Genomic DNA, 22,572 nt, shown 5'->3' on the forward strand with positions numbered 1-22,572 from the left:
CATCAGTTCTTTTTCTGGAAGAGGACAGCATTTTTCATTATCAGTCTTTTAGAACTGTCTTGGATCATTGTATTGCTGAAAATAACTAAGTCATTCACAGTTGATCATTGTACAATATTGCTGTTCCTGTGCACAATGTTCTTCTGATTCTGTTCATTTCACTTTGCATCAGTTCATGTAAATCTTTCTAGATTTTTCTGCAAGTATCCTGCTCATCATTTCCTGTATATGATTGTTATGGAATAATGTTGTACTACAACAACTTGTTCAGCCATTCCCCAATTGATGGACATCCCCTCAATTTCCAATTCTTTGCCACAACTAAATGAGCTGCCATGAACATTTTTGTACATATAGGTCTTTTTCCTTTTTGCTTTTTATCTCTTTGAGATATTAGTAGTAATATTGCTTGGTCAAAGGGTATGCATATAGCCCTCTGGGCATAGGAGCAAGTATTTATTAAGTGCTCCATTTGATCCTCACAGTAACTCAGTGACTGTGTGAAAAGCACGTACTTGACTAGCAACAGGGATGGAGAGTACATCCTCATCTAATATGTAGTCAGCAAAGGCCTCCTACAATCCAAAATATTCATAGCAGCCCTTATTGTAGTAGCAAAACACTGGGGAAAAAATGGGTGCCCACCAACTGGGAAATGGCTGATCAAATTATAGCATATGAATTATCACATCACAAGAAATTAATAAGAGCAATTCAGAGAAACATGGGAGAACTTGTATCATTTTAGGTATAGTAATAACACAGAATCAGGAGAATGATATACATAATGACTGTAATAATGTAAATGAAAATGCTAAAAGAGCATTGAACTCAGATTAAATGTGATGACCAAAACTGGTTCCTGAGGAGAGAAGAGATCTCAAGGACCATCTAGTCCAGCTCATACCTGAACAAGAACCCCACCTCTCCAATGTACACAATGAATGGTCATCCAGGCTTTTCATTAGGAAGTTTTTCCTTGTAGAGAGCTTAAATATGCCTCTCAGTAACTTCCACTTCAAATAACATCCTTCAAGAATACAAAGTATTTAAAGACTGCTTCTATGCTAGCCAGCCAGCCCATGTTCCTTCAACCCATCCTGATATGATATGGCATGAATTTGAGGCTCTTCACGGCACCATTATTCTCTACAAAGTATTCTAGTTCACCCATGTACTTACTGACACTGAACATTATACTCTAGATGTGGCATGACAGAGTCTGATATAGTGGAATTATTACCACCCTCTGTAGCCCAGAAGGATTGTGCCTTTCTTAATTAGTGTTTTTGGCTGCTCAATTACAATTTGGTAGACTCATACTGAGCTCACTGTCCTCTAAAGACCTCAGATCTTTTACCACAAGAAATAATGCCTAGCACACCTCTTCCAACTTCAACTTGTAAAACTGAGTTGTTGGGGTTTTTTTTACTAAAATTGTAGAATTTTATCATTATCATAGTTCATTTTCTTGGATTTAACTCATTATTCTGTTCTGCCAAACTTTTTTAAAATGAGAGTGTGGAATAAAATCTCTGAGGTTCTTTTCTGCTCTCAATCTATGATCCTATGACAGTACTGGATGCTGATTCTCTCTCCCCATATATTAGCTAGCTGATATGAACGCCACCCATAGATCTTTCAAGTCACTGATAGGAAATACTGAATAGCACATGACTAAGTATACATTCCAAGACCACTCCACTAGAAACCTTCTTCCATGTTGCTATTTAGGCATTTGTAACCCAAATTGCCATGGACCACTATGCTGTTAGACATACAACCATATATTTAATCACACATTAATGACAACTTGTTGGAACTGACCATTCAACAAATTTCATATTCATCTATCAATACCATCTGGGCAGCTAGGTTGTGCAGTGGATAGAATACCAAGCCTGAAGTCAGGAAAACCCATCTTCTTGAGTTTAAATCTGGCCTCAGATACTTACTAGTCATGTGACCATGGGCAAGTCACTTAACCCTGTCTGTCTCAGTTTCCTCATCTGTAAAATGAGCTGAAGAAGAAAATGGCAAACCACTGTAGTATCTTTGCCAAGAAAACATCAAATGAGACCACTGGACAGCAACAACGTCTGTACTATTGTTTAGTCCACACTTCAACCTGGGTGATGGCAGTGGGAATAGAGGGGAAGGGAAGGAAGAAGAAGACAATGATAATTATGGTGATCGAATTAATGGGACTTGTAAAATTATGGCAAAATTTCATTTACCTATATCATCTAAAGAGTATAAGGCCAAAGAAAGCTCAATTAATTAAGCACCTACCACAAAACCAGGCATTGTGCACAGTGCTGGGAACAGAAACACAAAAAAGAAGGTAATTTCCCTCAAGAAACTTACCATCTAATGGGGAAAAACAAAAAGAAAACTGAAAAAATGAGGGACAGAGAAGATATAGAGGAAGGATAGGGAAGTTCAGAGGAGAGCAAATGAAGAGATGGTTGACCTGGGCCCTCTCCCTTAAATAGAGAATCTGGGAGGACTTTGCTATCCTCCAGTCTGGGGAGAGGCTCCAGGAGCAGAGGGTTGGGAGGAAGTGTGAATTTCAGTACATGTGGGGGATGAAGAGATTGCTGAGTCATGACGGAAAAGTCCAGGGGAGAATAGCTGGAAATCAAGAAAGGGAATTCTTTAGAGATGGTGTGAAGGGAAATAAAGAGATGGCTGTCCTCTCAAGATTTTTAGCTTGTTGTTGACTGGAAAGAGAGGCAGGAGAGGTTGTGGTGTGTGTTGGGTTGGGGGGGGGGGGGGGTGGAGTCATGCTGACCCTGTGCGGAATCAAGGTGGCATCATTCTATCCCAGTATGCGAGGTCCTTCAAGTTCTATTGGGAAAGAAGAGAGCTGTCTCATTCTGAACCCAGATCTCCAGGAGCTACCACAGCCCATCCAGGGGAATGTATTTCACTTCCATGAGGAATTACCTCCACTCTGCAAACTAAACTTCAGGAAAGAAATTTATACACACACACATATACACAATATATACATATGTGTATTACATATATGTATATATGTTTACTTATATACATGCACACACATTTTTTTTTTCAAAGAATGTCAGAGCTGGAAGGAACCTTAGAAGAGGTGGAGGTGAAGGCTGGGACACTGAATGCCAGGTGTTGCACAAACTGAGGGATGAGGTATCAGTGCCATTTGGTTTTGCTTAACTGGTTTTCTCTACATAAGAGTGTGATATTTATAGCAAGGGAGGGTGCTATGGTATTGGGTAGGGAAGATATATCAGAACATAACTATGTTATAAAAAGTAAAGAGCATCAATAAAATTTATAGTCCGAATGGATTGGCCTAAGAAGGCAAATCCCTAAGGCATGTATGGATACTTCCTGCCTAACGTCAGTCCAAGTCCCATGTCCCAAGTGACCAGCATGAAATCTCTGGATGATTCAAGACCATAATAATGGTGAATCAGGGGTTTGAATTGTGTAGTAATGATTTCCTAATTGGCTGAAAAGTCAAAAGAATTGATGACTCAGAGGTTTCTGAGTTTGAATAAGTAAATAGAAGAGGAAGCCTGCCCTTACATCTCGTTTTTCTTTCTTTAAGGTTTTAAGGAGGCAAAATGGTCCCAAGAGTCTTCTGGGAAAGGGGTTATAGTTTTGTTTCCTATCTACTTATGGAACCTGGCTATGAACATATGACCATCTCTATCTCTTTGTGCTTAGTCTTTCCTGATCTTAATTAAATGAGTATTAGAAATGGAAGTGCCCAAGAAACCTTGTGAGTTTGAGATCCAGAGATTCTACTGACTACCAGAAATGGAAGCGGTGGTCATTGGGTTGGTGGTAGCTGAGGGCAATGGGAGTAGCAGCAGCAGACAGATGTGGATGGTGGTGGCTTCTGGGCAAGGGACCCTTGAAGAGTTCTGAGAAGATGTGAGGTTGGTGCTGGTTATGGATTCAAGAAAGGCAGCTGGACTGCTCACCTAGCAGCGAGTTACACATAGGAAAACCTGGGGAGAACATAACATAAGATGAAAAGGTCTCCCAGTGTCAGAAGTATTGTCTCATTTGGCACCTTTCTACTTTAAATTTGAGCCTGGATTCCTCAGGGACTATGTGTGTGCAGTGTCCTAATTTGGAGGGGTAGGTATTTTGTAACAATTGTTCCTGCTATAATATTTCTGGATTGAAAATTGTCTGGTTGGCTAATTGTTAATGGGAAGTAAACTACTGGCAACTTATGATCAACAATACTAAAAATTCTAGCCATTCAGAGTTACTCCCTGGAATGGTGAAAATAAATAGCCTCTTGTTAGGGACCTGGCCTATCCTACAACTGGGAGCTGAGAAAGTAGCCTTAGAGGAGGGGCTATATTTTAAATTGGAAGGAAAATAAATTACAGTTACTGTCACAGCTTGAACCAACTGGCTGTGTGACCTTGAGCAAGTCACTTCTTTCTCTGGGGCTCAGTTGTCTCATCTATTAGAGGGGAGTGGACTAGATGACCTCTGAGGTTCAGCTCTAACATTCTATGAGTTTATGAAACCATTTACTATGCAACTTTAATGAGTACTTTTAACAGAAGTAAGGGGCAGCCTCTGCCCTCTGAGTACAGATGACAACAATAACACATAAGGGCAGATGGACAACCAGAATAAAACTGAACCCAATAAATACTATGCATAACTAAGAATGTAAACCTATGACCAATGGACAATGACAGGGGAGTGTTGAGTAGAGAATTACAGGATTTATATCCTGAAATACAGTAGGGTTAAAGGAAGATCGCCAATTCTGTTCTACTTAATCATAGAAGATCTCAAGGAAATAATGTTATGTCACTGATGTCTCCAAAAGCTCCTTTAAATTTTATTTGTGTGGATACACATCAATCCTGAAATTAATATGTACTCTCTTTTGCATTCAGATATAATAGTTTGCATATCTTTAAAGATATTTTTTTCCTTTGGTTTCTTCCCTTCTTCCTCCATAGGCTTTTTTTCTTAACAACTCCTCCCTATAATCTTTGCTATCCCTCCTTCTTCCTCACCCTACAACCATGTGGTCATACTTCCTGGTGACTGGTGTTCCAAAGCACCATTTTAGTCCCAGCTTGGAAGATTTTTTTAATTTTTAAGTTACTGGCTAATGTGGAAATCCCTGGAAAATTCAAGATCCTAAGATAGCTTCTCTCAGGTGACCTCCCTAAAGAGAAAAATGAGAAAAAACCAGCACAGATTATGTATCTGCCCTATTTTTCTTTTTTTTTCATCATTAATAGTTATACAGCATTTTGTGGTCATAAAATATTGTCACATTCACCCATTCATTTAGTCCTTGTGTAATAGGGGAAATATGCAGTGAGTTTCATCTCTGTGTGAGCTGAGGGTTCCCAAAAAAGAAACTAGGTCAGCAAGACATTAGAAGTGGGACTGCCCAGTTAATGAGGGATGAAGTTGGTGAGGGGAAAGAAAGAGAAAGAAAGAAAGGAAGGACAAAATTTTATTTGTGGGTATGTGAATATCCCTTCCTCTCTGTCTTCCTTTGGACTTGAGAAAGACTTCAGGCCCCCCCACCCCATACTAGTGCCAGATGCAGAGAGGAAATAAAAGAGAATTTGTAGGAGATCATGTAGCCACTAGTAGTCACCCTTGGAAGCTGGTTGCTACTGTGGTCACAGGCTGCCGCTGTGGCTTAAGTCAAGATTGAAAAGTCTGAGACAAAGCCAGGACTGTAGAACCTGGGGGAAAGAGATGAAACTGAAGGTATGACAGACTGCTTGTAGCAATTCAGAAAGAGTAGGACTGGACCGGCAGCTGCCACTAAACCTTGCTTATTGTTAAGAATGCCAGCGACCAAACTTACCCCTGACACTCTATTTTGTATCATTACTTGCACTGTTTTATTTTAGGACCCAGAGTTGCCTCTGGGTAACAGCCGTGCTCCACCCTCCATCATTCCCTCTCTGTAACCTAGAATGTGGAAGGAGATATTTGAAATAATTGATCAAATGAGATGATATTTATAAAGTGCCTGGCGCACTGTCTGGTGCACAGTAGGTATTTAATAAATTCTTATTCTATCTCTCCATTTAGGTGAGCTATTTGATGGGGAAAGTGCTTAACTGTCATCTTTGAAATTTAGGCTATATGACCACTGAATGTCACACGCTTGCAGAAAATAAATATAGAGGTTCAAGACCTACCTAGGAAGTATCTCAGATGCAGTTTAGGGGCAGGGGTTGGAGAAGGTGGGGGGGAAGGAAGCCAAAGACTTAACTATATTTTTTCCGATAATTCAGAGGTATATTTCATCATCCCCTAGTTTAGATTCAGAGCTCACTAGTAGGGGTTTCCTTATTGCCAAATCTCTTGAAACATGTAGCTTTGTGGAGTAAGTGGCTGCCATATATATTTCTATACATTTGTCAGGGAGACCTAATGAGACCTTTGGATTTATGGCTTTAGTATATTGCCACTTGGTGGTCACATTGAAAAGTACACTCCCTCATTTTCAAATATATATGGAACAGAGCCAAATTTATAAAATAAGAACCATTCCCTAATTGATAGATGATGAAAAGGATACAAACAGGCAGTTTTCAGAAGAATTCAGAGCTATCAAGTCATATGAAAAAATGCTCTAAATTACTATTGATTAGAGAAATGCAAATGAAAACAACTCTGAAGTAATACCTCACCCAGGATACATGTGGCCCTCGAGGTCCTCAAATACAGTCCTTTGAATCCAGACTTCATAGAACCAATCCCCTCAATATAAGGATTTGTTCTGTAAAACTTGGACTCAGTCAGAAGGCCTCACCCTAGAAGTTAGAAGGCTACGTATGTCCTCCAGGCCACAGGTTTCCCACCCCTGCATATCATCAGATTGGCTAACATGACAGAAAAGGAAAATGATAAATGCCGGAGGGGATGTGGAATAATAGGTACACTATAAACTGGTCCAACCATTCTGCAGAACAATTTGGAACTATGCCCAAAAAGAAATTAAACGGGCTATACCCTCTGACGTAGCAATACCTCTACTAGGTCTATATCCCAAAAAGATAAGAGGAAAAAGACCAATATATGCAAAAATATTTATAAAAGTTCTTTTTGTGGATGTGATGATGGAATACTATTGTGCTATAAAAAATGATAAGGGGGATGGTTTCAGAGAAACCTTGGGAGACATACATAATGCAAAGTGAAATGAACAGAACCAGGAGAACGCTGTGCACAGTATCAGCTGTCTTTTAAGGATGTTCAACTGTGTAAGACTTGGCTACTCTGATCAATACAATGGTCTAAAACAATTCCAAAAGAATCATGATGAAAAATATATCCACCTCCAGAGAGAGAACTGATGAACTCTGTGTGCACGCTGAAGCATATTTTCTTCACTTTTTAATGTTTCTTGCTTTTTCTTGGTTTTTTTTTTTCAACATGGCTAACATGGAAATGTTCTGTGTGACTTCACATATACAACTAATATCCTACTGCTTATCTTCTCAGTGGAAAGGGCAACAAGGAGGGAGGGAGAGAATTTGGAACTCAAAATTCAAAAAAACTACACTCCTTTGCTGGTTAACTGTAAAGTCATACCCTGTCTTCTTGTGGGTTCAAAGAACATGAGCCAGTATAAACTGCTATTGCTAATACAGTACCTCCGATGTCACTTGGGATAACCAGCAAGTACACATACATCCTGCTCTACTCACAACCCCGTAGATGATACAAGTATTATTACCTGCTATGTTAGAGGACAGGAAACTAAACCTCAGAAATGTTAAGGGACTTTTCCTAGGTCAGCTACAGCTTAGCAGAGCCAAGACTCAAACTCAGGTCTGTTGATTGCAAGTTCTATGTTCTTTCTCTCCAGTTGTTCTCATACTATGTGTTCTTATACATCAGTTCCCATATGACACTGGAATTCTTGCCTTTAGAAATAGAACTAAAAGAAAAACTATAATATGGGTCGTACATGACTCCAGAACCCCTTGCTACCCTGCATTCCTTCCATCCAGTGTATTCATCTCAACAGATCAGAAAAGGAACAATAAATCAAGGTTAACATGGCAGAGGTTTTACAAAATATTTACTTCCAAAGGTATCCTCACAGATATACAAACACACTCCCCCCCAATAACTAAGAGGCATAATTTACTCCCCCTCTGTACCACCTCAGTCACTGGGGAGAGGAAGGGGATTAAGCTCAGTTTAGCTTAGCTCACTTAGAGCACAGTCCCCTTTCCAGCTCCAAAACCCTTCTTGAGCTCCTTGAGTCCCAGGCACTCTGGCTTCTCAGGGATTTTATGCCACTCTGACTGGCAGAAAGAACAAAGAGAAACACCCCCAAGTTCATTAAGAGAAGTCAGCAAGGGAAGGCAAATTCCTTCCAGGTCTTGGTCAAGCAGACGACAGCCAATCAAGGAGGCTCCCCCACCCACATGGTAGGGAATATTGCAGCTCCAGATGAGGCAAACTGTGCATGCTCCAAAGCCAGTTTGCACAAGTAACGAGACTTAATCGAGACAGATAACCAAAGAAAGGGGAAATCAAATAGTGGGATCATACTCTATAGTCAAGTCAGGAAGAATTTATTAAAAGCTTAGACATTATGCTAAGAAATAGGAATACAAATATAAACAGAAGGAAGGACAATCTTTGCCCTCAAGGAATTTATATTCTAATGGGAAAAGACCACGTATAGAGTGGGGCTGGAAGGAGGGGAGGGGGACAAGAGATGAAGGTACCTGCTGGGACATGGTGCAGAAAGTCTGGAGAATCAGGAGTATGGCTGGAAAAGAATGAAGATGTGGCTGGCCTGGGTGTCCTCTTTAAAATGGAGGTTCTGGGGAGGAACTAGCCTATCAGAGGAGAGGCCAGAAGGTAAATCCAATATGTGAAGTCCAGGGGTGGAATGAGCTTCCAAGGTGAAGAGGTTTCTCTGGCAAAGTAGAGAGAATCTGGAGAATCAGAAGTGAGCCTCAAGAGGACTGATGACAGAGAGGAATATTTTGGACAACTGATACCCCCAGATGACTCATGCTCTTAGGGTGGAGTTATGGCTTGAGCACTTCTCCTGACACCCTCTTCCAGCAACTGGCTATTTCTCATTCCTGCTTGAGTCCACCTCCACAGCTGCCTTTTGTTTCTTCATCACCAAGCTGTAGACACCATCTTTCAGCATAGCTATCTTCTGAAACTTTAGTTACATTTATTTCTGGAGCTTCTTCCTCAAAGAAAGTGTCATCTTTCTTTGGTGAGACCTCCCCCAGCCAACCAATCTGGAGTTTAAAACTGAGATTCATAGTTACATATAATATTTCACACCTATAATGCCTTGCTTCTGTAAAGAGATACATTTTTTTACCTCTTTTTCAGAGCCAAGCTTTGATGGTCAATGAAATTAAAGTTTTGGGCTTAAAGTTTTGTCCTTTCCATTTGTATTACTGTAGTTCCTGTATATTTTATTGTCCTGATTCTTCTTACATCTGCATCAGTTCATAAGTCTTCCTATGTTTCTTTGAATTCTTCACATGAATCATTTCATATGGTGCGGCTCCATGACATTCATGTACAACAGTTTGTTTTGTCACTCCCCAGTCACTGAGCATTTAGTTTGTTTACAATTCTTGGCTATCCCAAAAAGCACCCTTGGGAGACTTTTGAAAGGTGATAATACATGCATTTCAAGTCTTTAGAGTTCTTTATTCCCTAAACTGCTACACACTATATGTGGGTTGGCAATAACACAAAACATAACCTGGACCAACATATCTATGAACTCTCCTCACATGTCACAGTGACTGATGACACAACAGAGGAGCCCCAAGATCAAAAATGCTAGTATCACCTCTGAGCTTTAACCACAATACCACCTCAGTTAGCCTTTGCTCACCAAACTCTTCCCATCAGGGATGGTCTCCACCTGCCACCAAGTCATCTGAACTTGAGCAGCCTTCCTACTATCTGGCATCCTTAAGTTTCTAAGAAAATAGCTTCTGTTCTCTTCAACTGCCTGTCCACTCTTATCTGTCACCTCAAAGTCCCATAGCACCCTACTTTCTCTATTATCTTGATACAGCAGGGTTAAAAAAAACAAAAACAAAACAAACAAAAAAATCCTGGCTCAATTTAATGAGCCCTTCAGTCAATCTGATGAGATTATAGGGTGTAGACCCTTTATCCACACAAAGGGCACTTTCCAAGTACTTGGAGGTGGGGCTACATCAACAAGGATTAGCAATTGAAAGTTGGGGTGGGAGAGCGGAGCGGAAAGGAACCTGTCAGAGGAATTTGCTTTATGTTGATTAGGCTGGTTTCTCTTTAAAAGGGCAAAGCCATGCTCCGGGATTTCATTGGTCTGGGGGATTAGGGATGAAGCATGGCTTCCTGAGGTATAAAAAGCCCAGCATCTGAGCCATCATGGAATTCTCACTTGATGGAATCCTCACTTTTTTGTGAGTCTATTTATTTTTTTGACTGTATAATGTTGGCACGATGTATTCAAAGGAAAAGGAGAACATCATCTGCCTGAATTAGTGATTACATTCTTTCAAAACCTCTTATTAAGTAAATTTATCTTTGTTGAATTTTATGAGTGTTTCATTGCATTTCAATCCTGCATCTGATGCACTGAATTGGCATAAGTTAAGTGTGATCCAAAACACTGGTATTAATAGTTAGCAAGATGGAGTTGGGATGACTTTGTGATTGGCTTCATGGTGTAGTGGGGAGGGGGAGAGAAGGGAGGTCCAGAAGAAAAGTGATTGGATCATCTGTGATTACTTTGCTTGTGGCTGCATATGGTGGATCATCTTGCTGGACAAGAAGAGACCCCTGCTGGTCCTTAGTTAGTCTAAAATCAGGGATTTTAGAGAACCAGGAAATATTTTTTTTAAATGATCATCTTATTTCAACACAATTGGTTTTCTTACAAATATGTATATATATGTATGTGTGGGTATGTATACATATACATATACACATATATGTATATGATTTTTATGTATTTAAAACCATTATTCTGAGTCCATAAGATTCATACATTGTCCCTAAAAGATTAAATACCCCTAACCTGGAGAAAATTGAAAGAAATGAGACAAACAAGTATGAAGGGAGAAAAAGAGGCATTAACTAACATACAAAACAGAAGCTAAGAAATGTAAGAATTACGGAAGTATTTACACACTTAAAGAAGTTGAACTGGATATTGTGAATGTCAATGTTTCTTATTTATTCTAGAATACAATAAAATTTAGTCATAGAAAAAAAAGAGACTCCTATTGACCCCATGGGATTAGCCTGATGGATGCTAAGGAGGCTGACAGGGAGATGAAAGGTATCATAAAGGCTAATGTTCTCTGGTTCTTGTTAATGACCAGCAGAGCTGGATTGCCAGCATAAGGAAATGAAATGGAAAATTAACTGATGACTGAAATGAAAATTGTCTTTCTGTGTTCAGCACAAAGACAAATACGGATGCACTTCTTGTTTTTAAGGATTATGACTTGGATTTAGTAACAACACAGGTGAAAGGGGTGATGCCGATAGAGGTGGCACAGTGGATAAAGTGCTGGACCTGAAGTCAGGCCGGTCCAATTCAATCCCAAATACTTACTAGCTGTGTGACCCTGAGCAAGTCATTTAAACCTTTGTCTGCCTCAGTTTCCTCATCTGTAAAATGGGAATAATAATGGTACCTGCCAGGGTTGTTGTGAGGATCAAATGAGGTAATATTGGAAAAGCCCTCAACACAGTGCCTGGACACAACAAATACTTAGTAAATGCTTCTCTCCTTCCCCCTTTCCCCTTGTCTCTCCTTTGTGTTTAATTACTAGGACCCAGAACTATGGCACTTCCCTTGAAGTCTCTTGAAGGGGTAGCTGAATGACAGGAGAAGAGAGTGCACCAAGGGTGTGGAAAGGTAAAATACAAAAATATAAGGGCTGATTTTGTAAATAAACAGAACTCTCATTGAACTATAAAAAAAAGAGAAGGAAGGAAGGAAAGTCAAGGCCCAGTGGGTGGGGAGAAAATGTGTCAACACAGGACATTGAGAGGGACAGGAAGCCAAAAGCTGAAATGAAAAGCCCAGAGCCTGATGTCTGGTCACCTTAGGATGAGGTGATTCCTATCAGTGTATGTGTTACCATGCGTGCACAGAAACCTATTGGCCTTTGTCTGGTCCTCTGTATGTGCCTGTGGCTTCGTTTTTTGCTGTGTAATATTTAAGAAAAATGTCACACGGGGATACTGGCATCCACTTTGAAATCATAGTGTGAAGGAGGTTAGAAACCTAGATGTAAACTCTGGATCACATTGTTCATTGTCAGTTCTTACATAGCCGGTTCTGATAAGGTGCCTCGGAGTTGATCAGAACTTCCTTGGGGCAGTGCTGAGAGCTAGGGCAGTGGTGGGGACGGTTATCATTTCTAATCTATTTTGCATTTCTCCATAAAGTTGGCAGAAAAGTCAGGAAAGAAGACTCCCTGGTTGAGATAATAAAGAAAACAAAGGCACTTTATAAGACTATAAAGGCAGGAAGTAGAAAAAGGGGAAGAGGGAGCTGGGAGGGTTTGTGAAGTTAAATACTTTGGGAGTTCTACAAACAGATTGGGAACAGTTCTAATCTGGGCAGCTAGTTGGTACAGGGTATAGAGTGCTGGGCCTGGAGTCAGGAAGACCTGAGTCTAAATGGGCCTCAGACACTTACTAGCTGTGTGACCCTGGACAAATTACGTACCCGATTTCTGCCTCTGTTTCCTCATCTGTAAAATAGGGATAATAATAGCACCTACCTCACAGGGCTGTTGAAAAGATCAAATGAGATAATAATTGTAAAATGCTTAGCACAGTGCCTGGCACATAGTGGGCACTATGTAAACATTAATATTATTATAGCTATATTTAATCTGCAACTTTTTAAACTCAACCTTGATTATTTTCTTAGTCTCTCTCTCTCCCTGACCCCAGCTGCTGTCCCTCATGTACTATTTATTATCAAAAATACAAAAGGTTAGGTGCATGGGCCATACAAACATGAAATACTGACAGGGATAAAACAGTCTGGTGGCTAAGGAAGCCCGGTCATGGGACTTAAGGGAAAAAATAGCCTCTAAAAGGTGTATCTTCCATTAAACATTTTCTAAGAAGCATCTGCTGGTGAAAGGCTGTGTCCGAGGTGGTAAGCCACAAAGAGAGATGCACACAGGCTTTCTTCTCAAGGAGTTTAAACTGAATTGTGGAGAAGGGAGGCAAGAGATGAAAAGATAATGATATAAAAGCTAGTGGACTAAGTACAAACATAAAATCCAGAAAAAGCCATGTGAGAAATTTGAGGAAGGAGAGACCACTGTCATTAAGGATGGTCAGGAAAGGCTTTTTGGAGGAAGTAGCTTCCTAGTTGAGGCTTGAAAGGAGGGAGGGACTTCAATAGTTGGGGCCTGGGAGGAGAGAACCATTGCTGGTTTGGAGGACAACTCCAAAAAAGGCATGGAGAAGAGAGAAGGCAGGGTGAAAATAAGGGAAGGAAAGTAGTCCAGTTTGGCTAGAACTCAGAATATATCCAGGGAAATAGTATGTAATAAAGGCAGACAGGAAGATTGTAGCCAGATCGTAGAGGGGTCTGATTGCCAGAATTAGGAACTTATACTTCATTCTGGAGACAATTCAATTCAACATGTATTTATTAAATGCCTACTTAGTGCCAGGCATGATGCTAGATAGTGGAGATACAAAAGACAAACATGGAACAACAGTCTCTGCCCTCAAAAAACTTACATTTTGTGAGAGGCAATGGAGAATCACTAAAGAGTTTTGAGCAGAGTTGATGTGATCATGGTAATGAATTAGGAAAATTACTGGGGCAACTATGAAGAGGCTAGAGATTGAGGAGACTAAAGATATACTGGAAGGAGGAAGACCAGTTTTTACAATAGCCTTGGAGTCAAGAGATAAAAGATTGAATTAAGCATGACTGCAGTGGGACTAGAGAGGAAGTGGCAAAGGGAAGGGAAATGGTGAAAATATTAACAACAGGATTTGGTATTTCATTGTGTGAGTTAGGTGATGAAAATGGAGGAGTCAAAGTTGACTCTAAAGTTGTGAACCTGGAAACATGTTCATGTTGTTGCATAAATCTGCCACTGAGGATCTAACAACTGTACTAGATAATACAATGATCCAAGATAATCCCAAAGGCTCAGGATGAAGCATGCCGTCTGCCTCCAGGGAAAGAACTGATATTGACTGAATACAGACTGAAGGATGCTGATTTTCTTTCTTCCTTCCCTTTTTCCTTCCTTTCCTTTTTTCCTCCTTCCTTCCTCTTTTCCTTCCTCCCTTCTTTCTTTCCTTTTTCATATGAGTCTTCTTGTACAAAATGACTAATATGGAAATGTTTTATATAATTTCACAGGTATAACCCATTACCATCTCAGAGAGGGGATAGGGGAAGGATAAAATTTGGAATTGAAAACTTTTTTTAAAAATGTTAAATTATTTAACCTGTAATTGGGGGGAAAATAAATTATTATTAAAACAAAAACAATTGTGCTAGAGGTTTTCTTCCTATTCTTTAGTATCTCAGTAGTACCCCCCAACTGAACCATAAGATTATACATCTTTTATACCTCCATCTTGCTATGTTGATCAATCTTACTACTGATTGATCTTTTTTTCTCAGTCATTCACATCTTTTATACCATTTTTAAAACCAGTTCTTGAATGCTACATCATCATAGTAACTACTTATGTAGCTCTTTAAGGTTTTCTAAATACTTTTTTCTTTCGTTTTTTTAAAATTTATTTATTTAACTTTTAACATTCATTTTCACAAAATTTTGGGTTCCAAATTTTCTCCCCATTTCTCCCCTCCCCCTTCCCCAAAACGCCAATCATTCTAATTGCCCCTATCACCAATCTGCCCTCTCTTCTAACATCCCTCCCTTCCCTTGTCCCCATCTTCTCTTTTGTCCTGTAGGGCCAGATAACTTTCTATACCCCATTACCTGTATTTCTTATTTCCTAGTAGTAAGAACAATACTCGACAGCTGTTCCTAAAACTTTGACTTTCAACTTCTCTCCATCCCTCCCTCACCACCCATTCCTTTTGGGAAGCAAGCAATTCAATATAGGCCATATCTCTGTAGTTCTGCAAATGACTTCTATAACAGTCATGTCATATTTCCCTCCATCCTATCCTGCCCCCCATTGCTTCTGTTCTCTCTTTGGATCCTGTACCTCCCCAAGAGTGTTGACCTCAAATTAGTTCCTCCTCCCACTGCCCTCCCCTCCATCATCCCCCCCACCCCTCCTATCCCCTTCTCCCCCACTTTCCTGTATTGTAAGATAGGTTTTCATACCAAAATGATTGTGCATTTTATTCCTTCCTTTAGTCGAATGTGATGAGAGTAAACTTCATATTTTTCTCTCACCTCCCCTCTTTTTCCCTCCACTGAAAAGTCTTTTGCTTGCCTCTTTTATGAGAGATAATTTGCCCCATTCCATTTCTCCCTTTCTCCTCCCAATATATTTCTCTCTCACTGCTTAATTTCATTTTTTTAAGATATGATCCCATCCTATTCAATTCACTCTGTGCTCTGTGTGTGTGTGTGTGTATGTGTATGTGTGTGTAATCCTACCAACTACCCAGATACTGAAAAGTTTCAAGAGTTACAAATATTGTCTTTCCATGTAGGAATGTAAACGGTTCAACTTTAGTAAGTCCCTTATGACTTCTCTTTACTGTTTACCTTTTCACGCTTCTCTTCATTCTTGTGTTTGAAGGTCAAATTTTCTTTTCAGCTCTGGTCTTTTCATCAAGAATGTTTGAAAGTCCTCTTATTTCATTGAAAGACCATTTTTCCCCCTGAAGTATTATACTCAGTTTTGCTGGGTAGGTGATTCTTGGTTTTAGTCCTAGTTCCTTTGATTTTTGGAATATCATATTCTATGCTCTTCTATCCCTTAATGTAGAAGCTGCTAGATCTTGTGTTATCCTGATTGTATTTCCACAGTACTTGAATTGTTTTTTTCTAGCTGCTTGCAATATTTTCTCCTTGACCTGGGAACTCTGGAATTTGGCCACAATGTTCCTAGGAGTTTCTCTTTTTGGATCTCTTTCTGGTGGTGATCAGTGGATTCTTTCAATATTTATTTTGCCCTCTGGTTCGAGAATATCAGGGCAGTTTTCCTTGGTAATTTCATGAAAGATGATGTCTAGGCTCTTTTTTTGATCATGTCTTTCAGGTAGTCCCATAATTTTTAAATTGTCTCTCCTGGATCTATTTTCCAGGTCAGTTGTTTTTCCAATGAGATATTTCACATTATCTTCCATTTTTTCATTCTTTTGGGGTTTTTTTTTTGTGATTTCTTGGTTTCTCATAAAGTCATTAACCTCCATCTGTTCCATTCTAATTTTTAAAGAACTATTTTCTTCAGTGAGCTTTTGGACCTCCTTTTCCATTTAGCTAATTTTGCTTTTTAAAGCATTCTTCTCCTCTCCTCACTGGCTTTTTGAACCTCTTTTGCCAATTGAGTTAGCCTATTTTTCAAGGTATTATTTCTTTCAACATTTTTTTGGGTCTCCTTTAGCAGGGTGTTGACCTGCTTTTCATGCTTTTCTTGCATCTCTCTCATATCTCTTCCCAGTTTTCCCTCCACCTCTCTAACTTGATTTTCAAAATCTTTTTTGAGTTCTTCCATGGCCTGAGCCCACTGAATATTTATTTTGGGTGTTTGGGATACAGAAGCCTTGACTTTTATGTTTTTCCCTGATGGTAAGCATTGTTCTTCCTCATCTGAAAGGATGGGAGGAGATATCTGTTCACCAAGAAAGTAGCCTTCTATGGTCTTACTTTTTTTCCCTTTTTTGGGCATTTTCCCAACCAGTTACTTGACTTTTGGGTCCTTTGTCAAGAGTAGGGTATACTCTGGGAATCTGTGAGATCTCAATTCCTCCAAGGTGGCACAATCAAGCGTGTACTGGTCTGGATGCAGAGAGGGATTTTTGTGCCCAGAATCTTTGCAGATACCTCTTCACAGCCACTTAGCCTCCAGTTCCCAAGTCAGCACTGGGGGCTGATTTTCAGATAAGCTGGATGGGCGGGGCTGCCATTCAGTGCGAGACCAAGACCAGCTCTCCCAGGGCCTCCACCCAGGGCTGAGGTAAGACTCAGGTTTTCAATGCCCCCAGGGGTTTTTACACTCCAGCAATGGAGCTTCCCCTATGGGCTGCTGTGCACTCTCTGTGGCTGCTGCCTGCTGCTGGAGCTATGGGAAAGCCCTTCTCCCTTCCTGGCCAGCCAATTAAACCCTGTCTCTGATCTTTGGTGTCTGTGGGCCAAGGGATCTGAGGCCCTGCTACTAGGACTGGAGATTCCGCCGCCAGGTGCCCTCCTCCCAGAGTCTCGTTTTGCCACGCCCCGGCTCGGCCAAGGCTGGGTTGGGCTCCGCGCTCTGCTCCATGTCCAGCGCGACCGATGTTTCCATGGGCCTGTCAGGTCACTGTGGGCTGGAAATCTCCTCCACTCTGTTGTTCTCCACTTCTGCTGCTCTAAAATTTGTTGAGAGTCCCTCTCTACAAGTATTTTATGGGCTGTGGGGAGGACCCTGAGTAAGAGTGTCTTTCTAGTCCACCATCTTGGCTCTGCCCCCGGTTTTCTAAATACTTTAAACACAGGCCAGTTTTGGAGTGTTATGTTCCTTTCTGCACACCACATTTTTAGGAGGATTTTCATTTGTAAGAACTTTCACAAACTGTCAAGCCTGTCAAAAGGACTGGAAAAAGAATGCCACATCAAGATTTGTCAAAGGAAATCCAGATGTTTGGCCTGGAGAAGAGAAAACATTATGGGGATATGATAGTTGTTTTCAATGAAGTATTTGAATAATTACCATATGGAAGAAGAAATTCTGACATATTCTTCTTGGTCTAGAACAGGTTGGGAACTGTGGATAGATTTTTCAGAGGTAGATCTAGGCTTGATATTAGTAAAAAAACAAAAACTTACCAACAATTAGATATGTCCAAAAGTGGAATGAGTATTTTGGGAGCTAGTGAATTTCCATGTTTTAGTATTAGATGACCTCATGGATCACCTTTCATTCTGAGCCTCTGTACCTTTAGAAACCTTACAGAGCACATTTTAGTTTCATTTTACAGATACAGAAACTGAAACTTAAGAAGGTGAGGTGACTTGCCCAAGATTATAGGCTGTGTACACATTCCTCATCTATGCTTATGCAACCAACAATCTATTAAACAAGAATTTATTATTGAAATGGTCATCGTTTTTGCAGGTCCTACACAAATGCATCCACATGGAGCCTCCCTTAATCTGCTGCTGAGAGTGACTTCTCTCAGTTTTGTATCATTTTTATCTGTGCCTGTGTTAATAATAATCCTGTTAAATAATAAGTCCTTTAAGGGCAAGAAATGTTTTCTAATTCATCTTTGTACCCTTACTAGGTGACATAATAAGCACTTGATAAATGCTTGCTGCATTCAAGTCAGTTTTTCTCTCTCTGACTTCTAATCTTCCCAATATACCCACCCCCACCAGCTAAAGAGCTTCTATTGCATAATTGTGTTTTAGCCTTGATCAATCAAACCCCAACCTCTCAGAAGCAGAGGACCTAAAATTACTGAGAAAATGACAGGAAACCAAAACTGATTCCTAATTTCCAGGTTTTTGCTTCCTGGAATAAAGAACATTTTGCTGTTGTCCCAGGATTGGGCACTAGAGGGAGGCGTGGTCTAAGAAATACCACCCTTTGGTCTGGGTGGGACCTGGTTCCAAAGGAGCAACATCTAAAAATTTAGATCAGACACAACAAGGTCCTTGCCCTCATGGACCTCGTACTCTAGTAGGGGGATAAAATGCATAGATAATATAAATTCCATCTTACATGATAAGTACGTTAGAGTTGCAGTCCTCTCAATACTCATTCATTCTCACAGCAGACTTTTATAAATGCCTTCCGTCTGGGGAGAGCAGTGCTAGTGGTGGTGTGGCTAAGACAGCAGAAAGGTATGCAATAGGGGACATTCTAAATGTGGTTTACATAGCTCGTTAGGTCATGGGTAGTTGGGTTGAGTATCTCAGTCTCTCCATCTCTTATCTTATAAGTATCTCTTATATTGTATCTCATTTTCTCCAGGCCTTACACTGCAGCTCTTTAGCTACTACTGAAACATATGGCTCAAGACTGGGCCAGGATGGCAGTTGTGGGTTACAGATTGCAGCAGGAAGAATAATTGGGGAGATAAAGAACTACCCAGGCAGGTTTCGAAATCTTTGCTTTGTCCTTCATCAATAACTCTTCTCTTCTTCCATCTCACCCAGAAGAGCAGTCCCTTTTCTCTCTCCTCTCTCACCACTGGTTGTTCCAGCCTATTCAAATGGATCACAGAGAGTGGAGAGGTCACTGGGTTTGAAGTCAAAAGACTTGTTCCCTCTCCCCAGCTTTGTGCTGTGTGACTTTGGCCACTTTGGGCCTCTCATTTGTAACACAGGGTGAAATCATCTTCCTTCCTTACTTCCTAGGGTCATTATGAGGATCAAATGAGACACTGTGACTGAAAACTCTTTGCAAACTAGAGGGCACAATAAAAAGTGGCTTGATTCCTACTAGCATGGTAGGAGTGCCAGCCTTGGAATGGGAAAGACCTGGCTTCCAGTTGAATGACAAAAACCAACTGGGTGACCACAGGTAAGTAACATAGCCTGACAGTCCTCATAGTGCTCATAGAAAATTCTCTAAGAATTCTCTAATTCTCTCCATTTTTCATCCACAGCTCTGCTTGGTTTCAACTCCATGGAACATCATGCCCCTGCCCCAAGTGCTCCCCTGGTGACCTCCTTTTCAACTTTCTTTTGTATCTTGTCTTCCCCCATTAGATTGTATGCTCCTTGAGGACAGGCACTGTCTTTTTCTTATTTGTATTTTCAGCGCTTAGCACAGTACTTGGCACATAGTAGATATAAATGTTTAATGAACTGTATTGAACTGAATCTAAGACTCTTAAGTTATAAATGAATTGTTATTCTGCATTAATGGTAGAAGTTTCTCACACTGATGAAACACATAAGAGGAAAACAAAAAACTGGATATTATTATTAGTATCATTATTACTGGTTTTTCTCTGGCAAGTCTCACGCACCTGCCTCTTTCTGATCTGTCCTGCCCAAGTGTTTTTTGGGCCTCTGCTTCCTCACAGAGTAACTTACATATTTCAGATGAGTAAATGCTTGCCAATGATGACAATGATGATGCTTCATATTAACTGGGTCAAGAGAGGGGATTTTAAAAAAAATTACCTATGTTAATTGATCAGCCCTTTTCCCGAAGTATATAGTAGTGTTAAGTCTTTGACTACTTTTTATCACAAAAAAATCTTAATAATGTACAAATAATGTATAAATCCCTACTTATGGAAGGGGGCATTAAGGCAGAAAATGGTACAGTAATTTGCTAAAGGTTACAGATTATAGTGTTAGGGAGTCTGGAATAGAATCAAGTCAAGTCTCTTGTTATTTGTTCTAGTAAATCAAAAATAATGAATATATCCACATCTTTCTTCAGGAGCTGCTCATATCTTTTTCTTATAAATGAATCAAGTAAAAAAACCTGTGGTTTCTTCCACTACGATTAAAAAAACAGCTCTGTGCCTTTCTTTCCTAACTCGCCTTTTCTGACTAGTGCTAAATCAGTGGTCATTGGTGTCATCTTGTCTTGTCTTAAATACTCCAATCTCTTTTCTGGTCTCTTTCCTATTCCTTCCCACTCATTAAGAAAAATTGCTACCAGAATTGGCGTAACGGTAGCCTTGTCTCTTTCTGCTTTCTTAGGTCCAAATTTCTCAGCTCCATCTATTCTGTTTCCCCTTGAATCGCTTCTTATCTCTGCCTCCTTCTCCCTTTCCATCCTATGCCTCTGCCTGTCTCTTGGATGCACACTGGCTACCCTGCTCACTATGCATGGAAGAATTATGAACTAAGCACATAGGGCCTCTCCTGAGTGCTCCAAGAGCCCCAAGAATTTCAGAGACCCCATTTTACAACTTGGATTAGATTCTGACTCAGATTTTCTCAAAAATTGGCTCCCTCCATCCTTCTTTGGCCTTCCACAATTCACCCTCCACCTTAAAAAGAGAAACTCTTCATGTAGTCGCCTTAGTCTACTGTTTCACTTTCAAATCCCATCACAGAACTTCCTTTGCCTAAAAAATGTTTTTTCTCCATTTATGCAAGTCTGAGGTTTTCCCCTGACTCCAGTGAAGAAACCTAAAGAAGAAGGAAGGGATTGTCCAAAGGTCAGGGAAGAGTAAAGGAAATGGCTATCTCTCATTCTTCCTGGAAGAGCTATGGTTTTGGGGACTGTGTGGTAGAGATGATAGCACTTATAAGAGCAAGGCAGAGAAATCAATTTAAACTAATCTTCCCATAAATAGGTGGAATTAGGAGCACAGCTATGCTTTGGAGAATGCAAGTATTCTAGGGCAAGAGAGGTATTATAGTAATAGATGTTTCTTTGCAGCAGGAAAATGGTGACACTATATGGGTATATGATGGCCTGTTCCCATGCTCAAATATGTCCACTTATCTGGCTCTGTGACTGGGGAGGGGGGGAGGTGCATGGGGATATGTGAATGTGCCTAAGTATGTTAGAGTTTGATTGTGTGGGCGTATTTGTCTGAGTGTGTGTTGTGTTCAGTTATGCTACCTATCCCCAAGGGGTTGAATGGGTATCTTCAGAGGTACTGCTATCAGTCTTCAGTCCTCTGTCCTTTCCTCTATATAATCTTGTCCTTCAATTATCATCTCTGTGGAGATGACTTCCAAGTCTCCGTCTCCAGTTCTGACTTCTCACCTGCACTAAAGTACCACATTTCCAACTGCTGACAGAACATCTCCATTTAAACAGTCTAATGACAACTCCATCTTAACATATTCCAAACTTTATTCTTTTCCAGCAAGCTGGGTGCCCTCCACAATCCAGAGTTTCTGTCAACCAATCAGTCACTTAATCACTTAGTAACCATTTAAGTACTTATTATGTTCCAGGTACTGTATTAGATATTGAAGATACAAACACAAAGAATGAAAAAGAAAATGAAACAATCCCAACTCTTAAAGAGCTTACATCCTTCTTCCTATCCAGGCTCACACCAGAAACCTGGAATCATCTTTCACTCTTCCTTCTCCTTCATCTTCTATGTCATACCTGTTGGTTCTTCTTTTAAAACATCCCTCTCTTTATCCTTTCTTCTCCATTCCCACTGCTATCACCCCATCCCAGTCTGTGACCTCATCACATCACACCAGCACTGGAACCCCTTACTGCTTCCCCCCTCCTCTAGTTTATCTATCTTATGGACAGAATTAGGGCTGGGACAGAATAAGAGAAATCTGCACATCTCTCTTTCCTCCAACCCTATGACTACTCCCCTATACCACTGGACGAATTCTAGAATACTTTCTGGGGTAGTCTGACCCTACATGTGTTCAATACGCCTTACTAGAGAGATATATGGAAATCGAGAGGTATAGGGAAATGACTGTCAGTGACAGG

General features: G+C 40.3%; 1 protein-coding gene across 1 annotated transcript in view; it reads right to left on the reverse strand.

Annotated features, from left to right (window-relative positions):
* Positions 1–8,771, reverse strand: part of SPTLC2 (serine palmitoyltransferase long chain base subunit 2) — a 171,541-nt gene extending 162,770 nt beyond the window's left edge. The window contains exon 1 of the mRNA XM_072623680.1: positions 8,745–8,771. Coding sequence (XP_072479781.1) covers positions 8,745–8,756 — 12 coding nt within the window. The 5' untranslated portion in view covers positions 8,757–8,771. The remainder of the gene's footprint in view (positions 1–8,744) is intronic.
* Positions 8,772–22,572: the final 13,801 nt, after the last annotated feature.

This window comes from Notamacropus eugenii, chromosome 7 (assembly GCF_028372415.1).
Source record: "Notamacropus eugenii isolate mMacEug1 chromosome 7, mMacEug1.pri_v2, whole genome shotgun sequence".
Classification (NCBI taxonomy): domain Eukaryota; kingdom Metazoa; phylum Chordata; class Mammalia; order Diprotodontia; family Macropodidae; genus Notamacropus; species Notamacropus eugenii.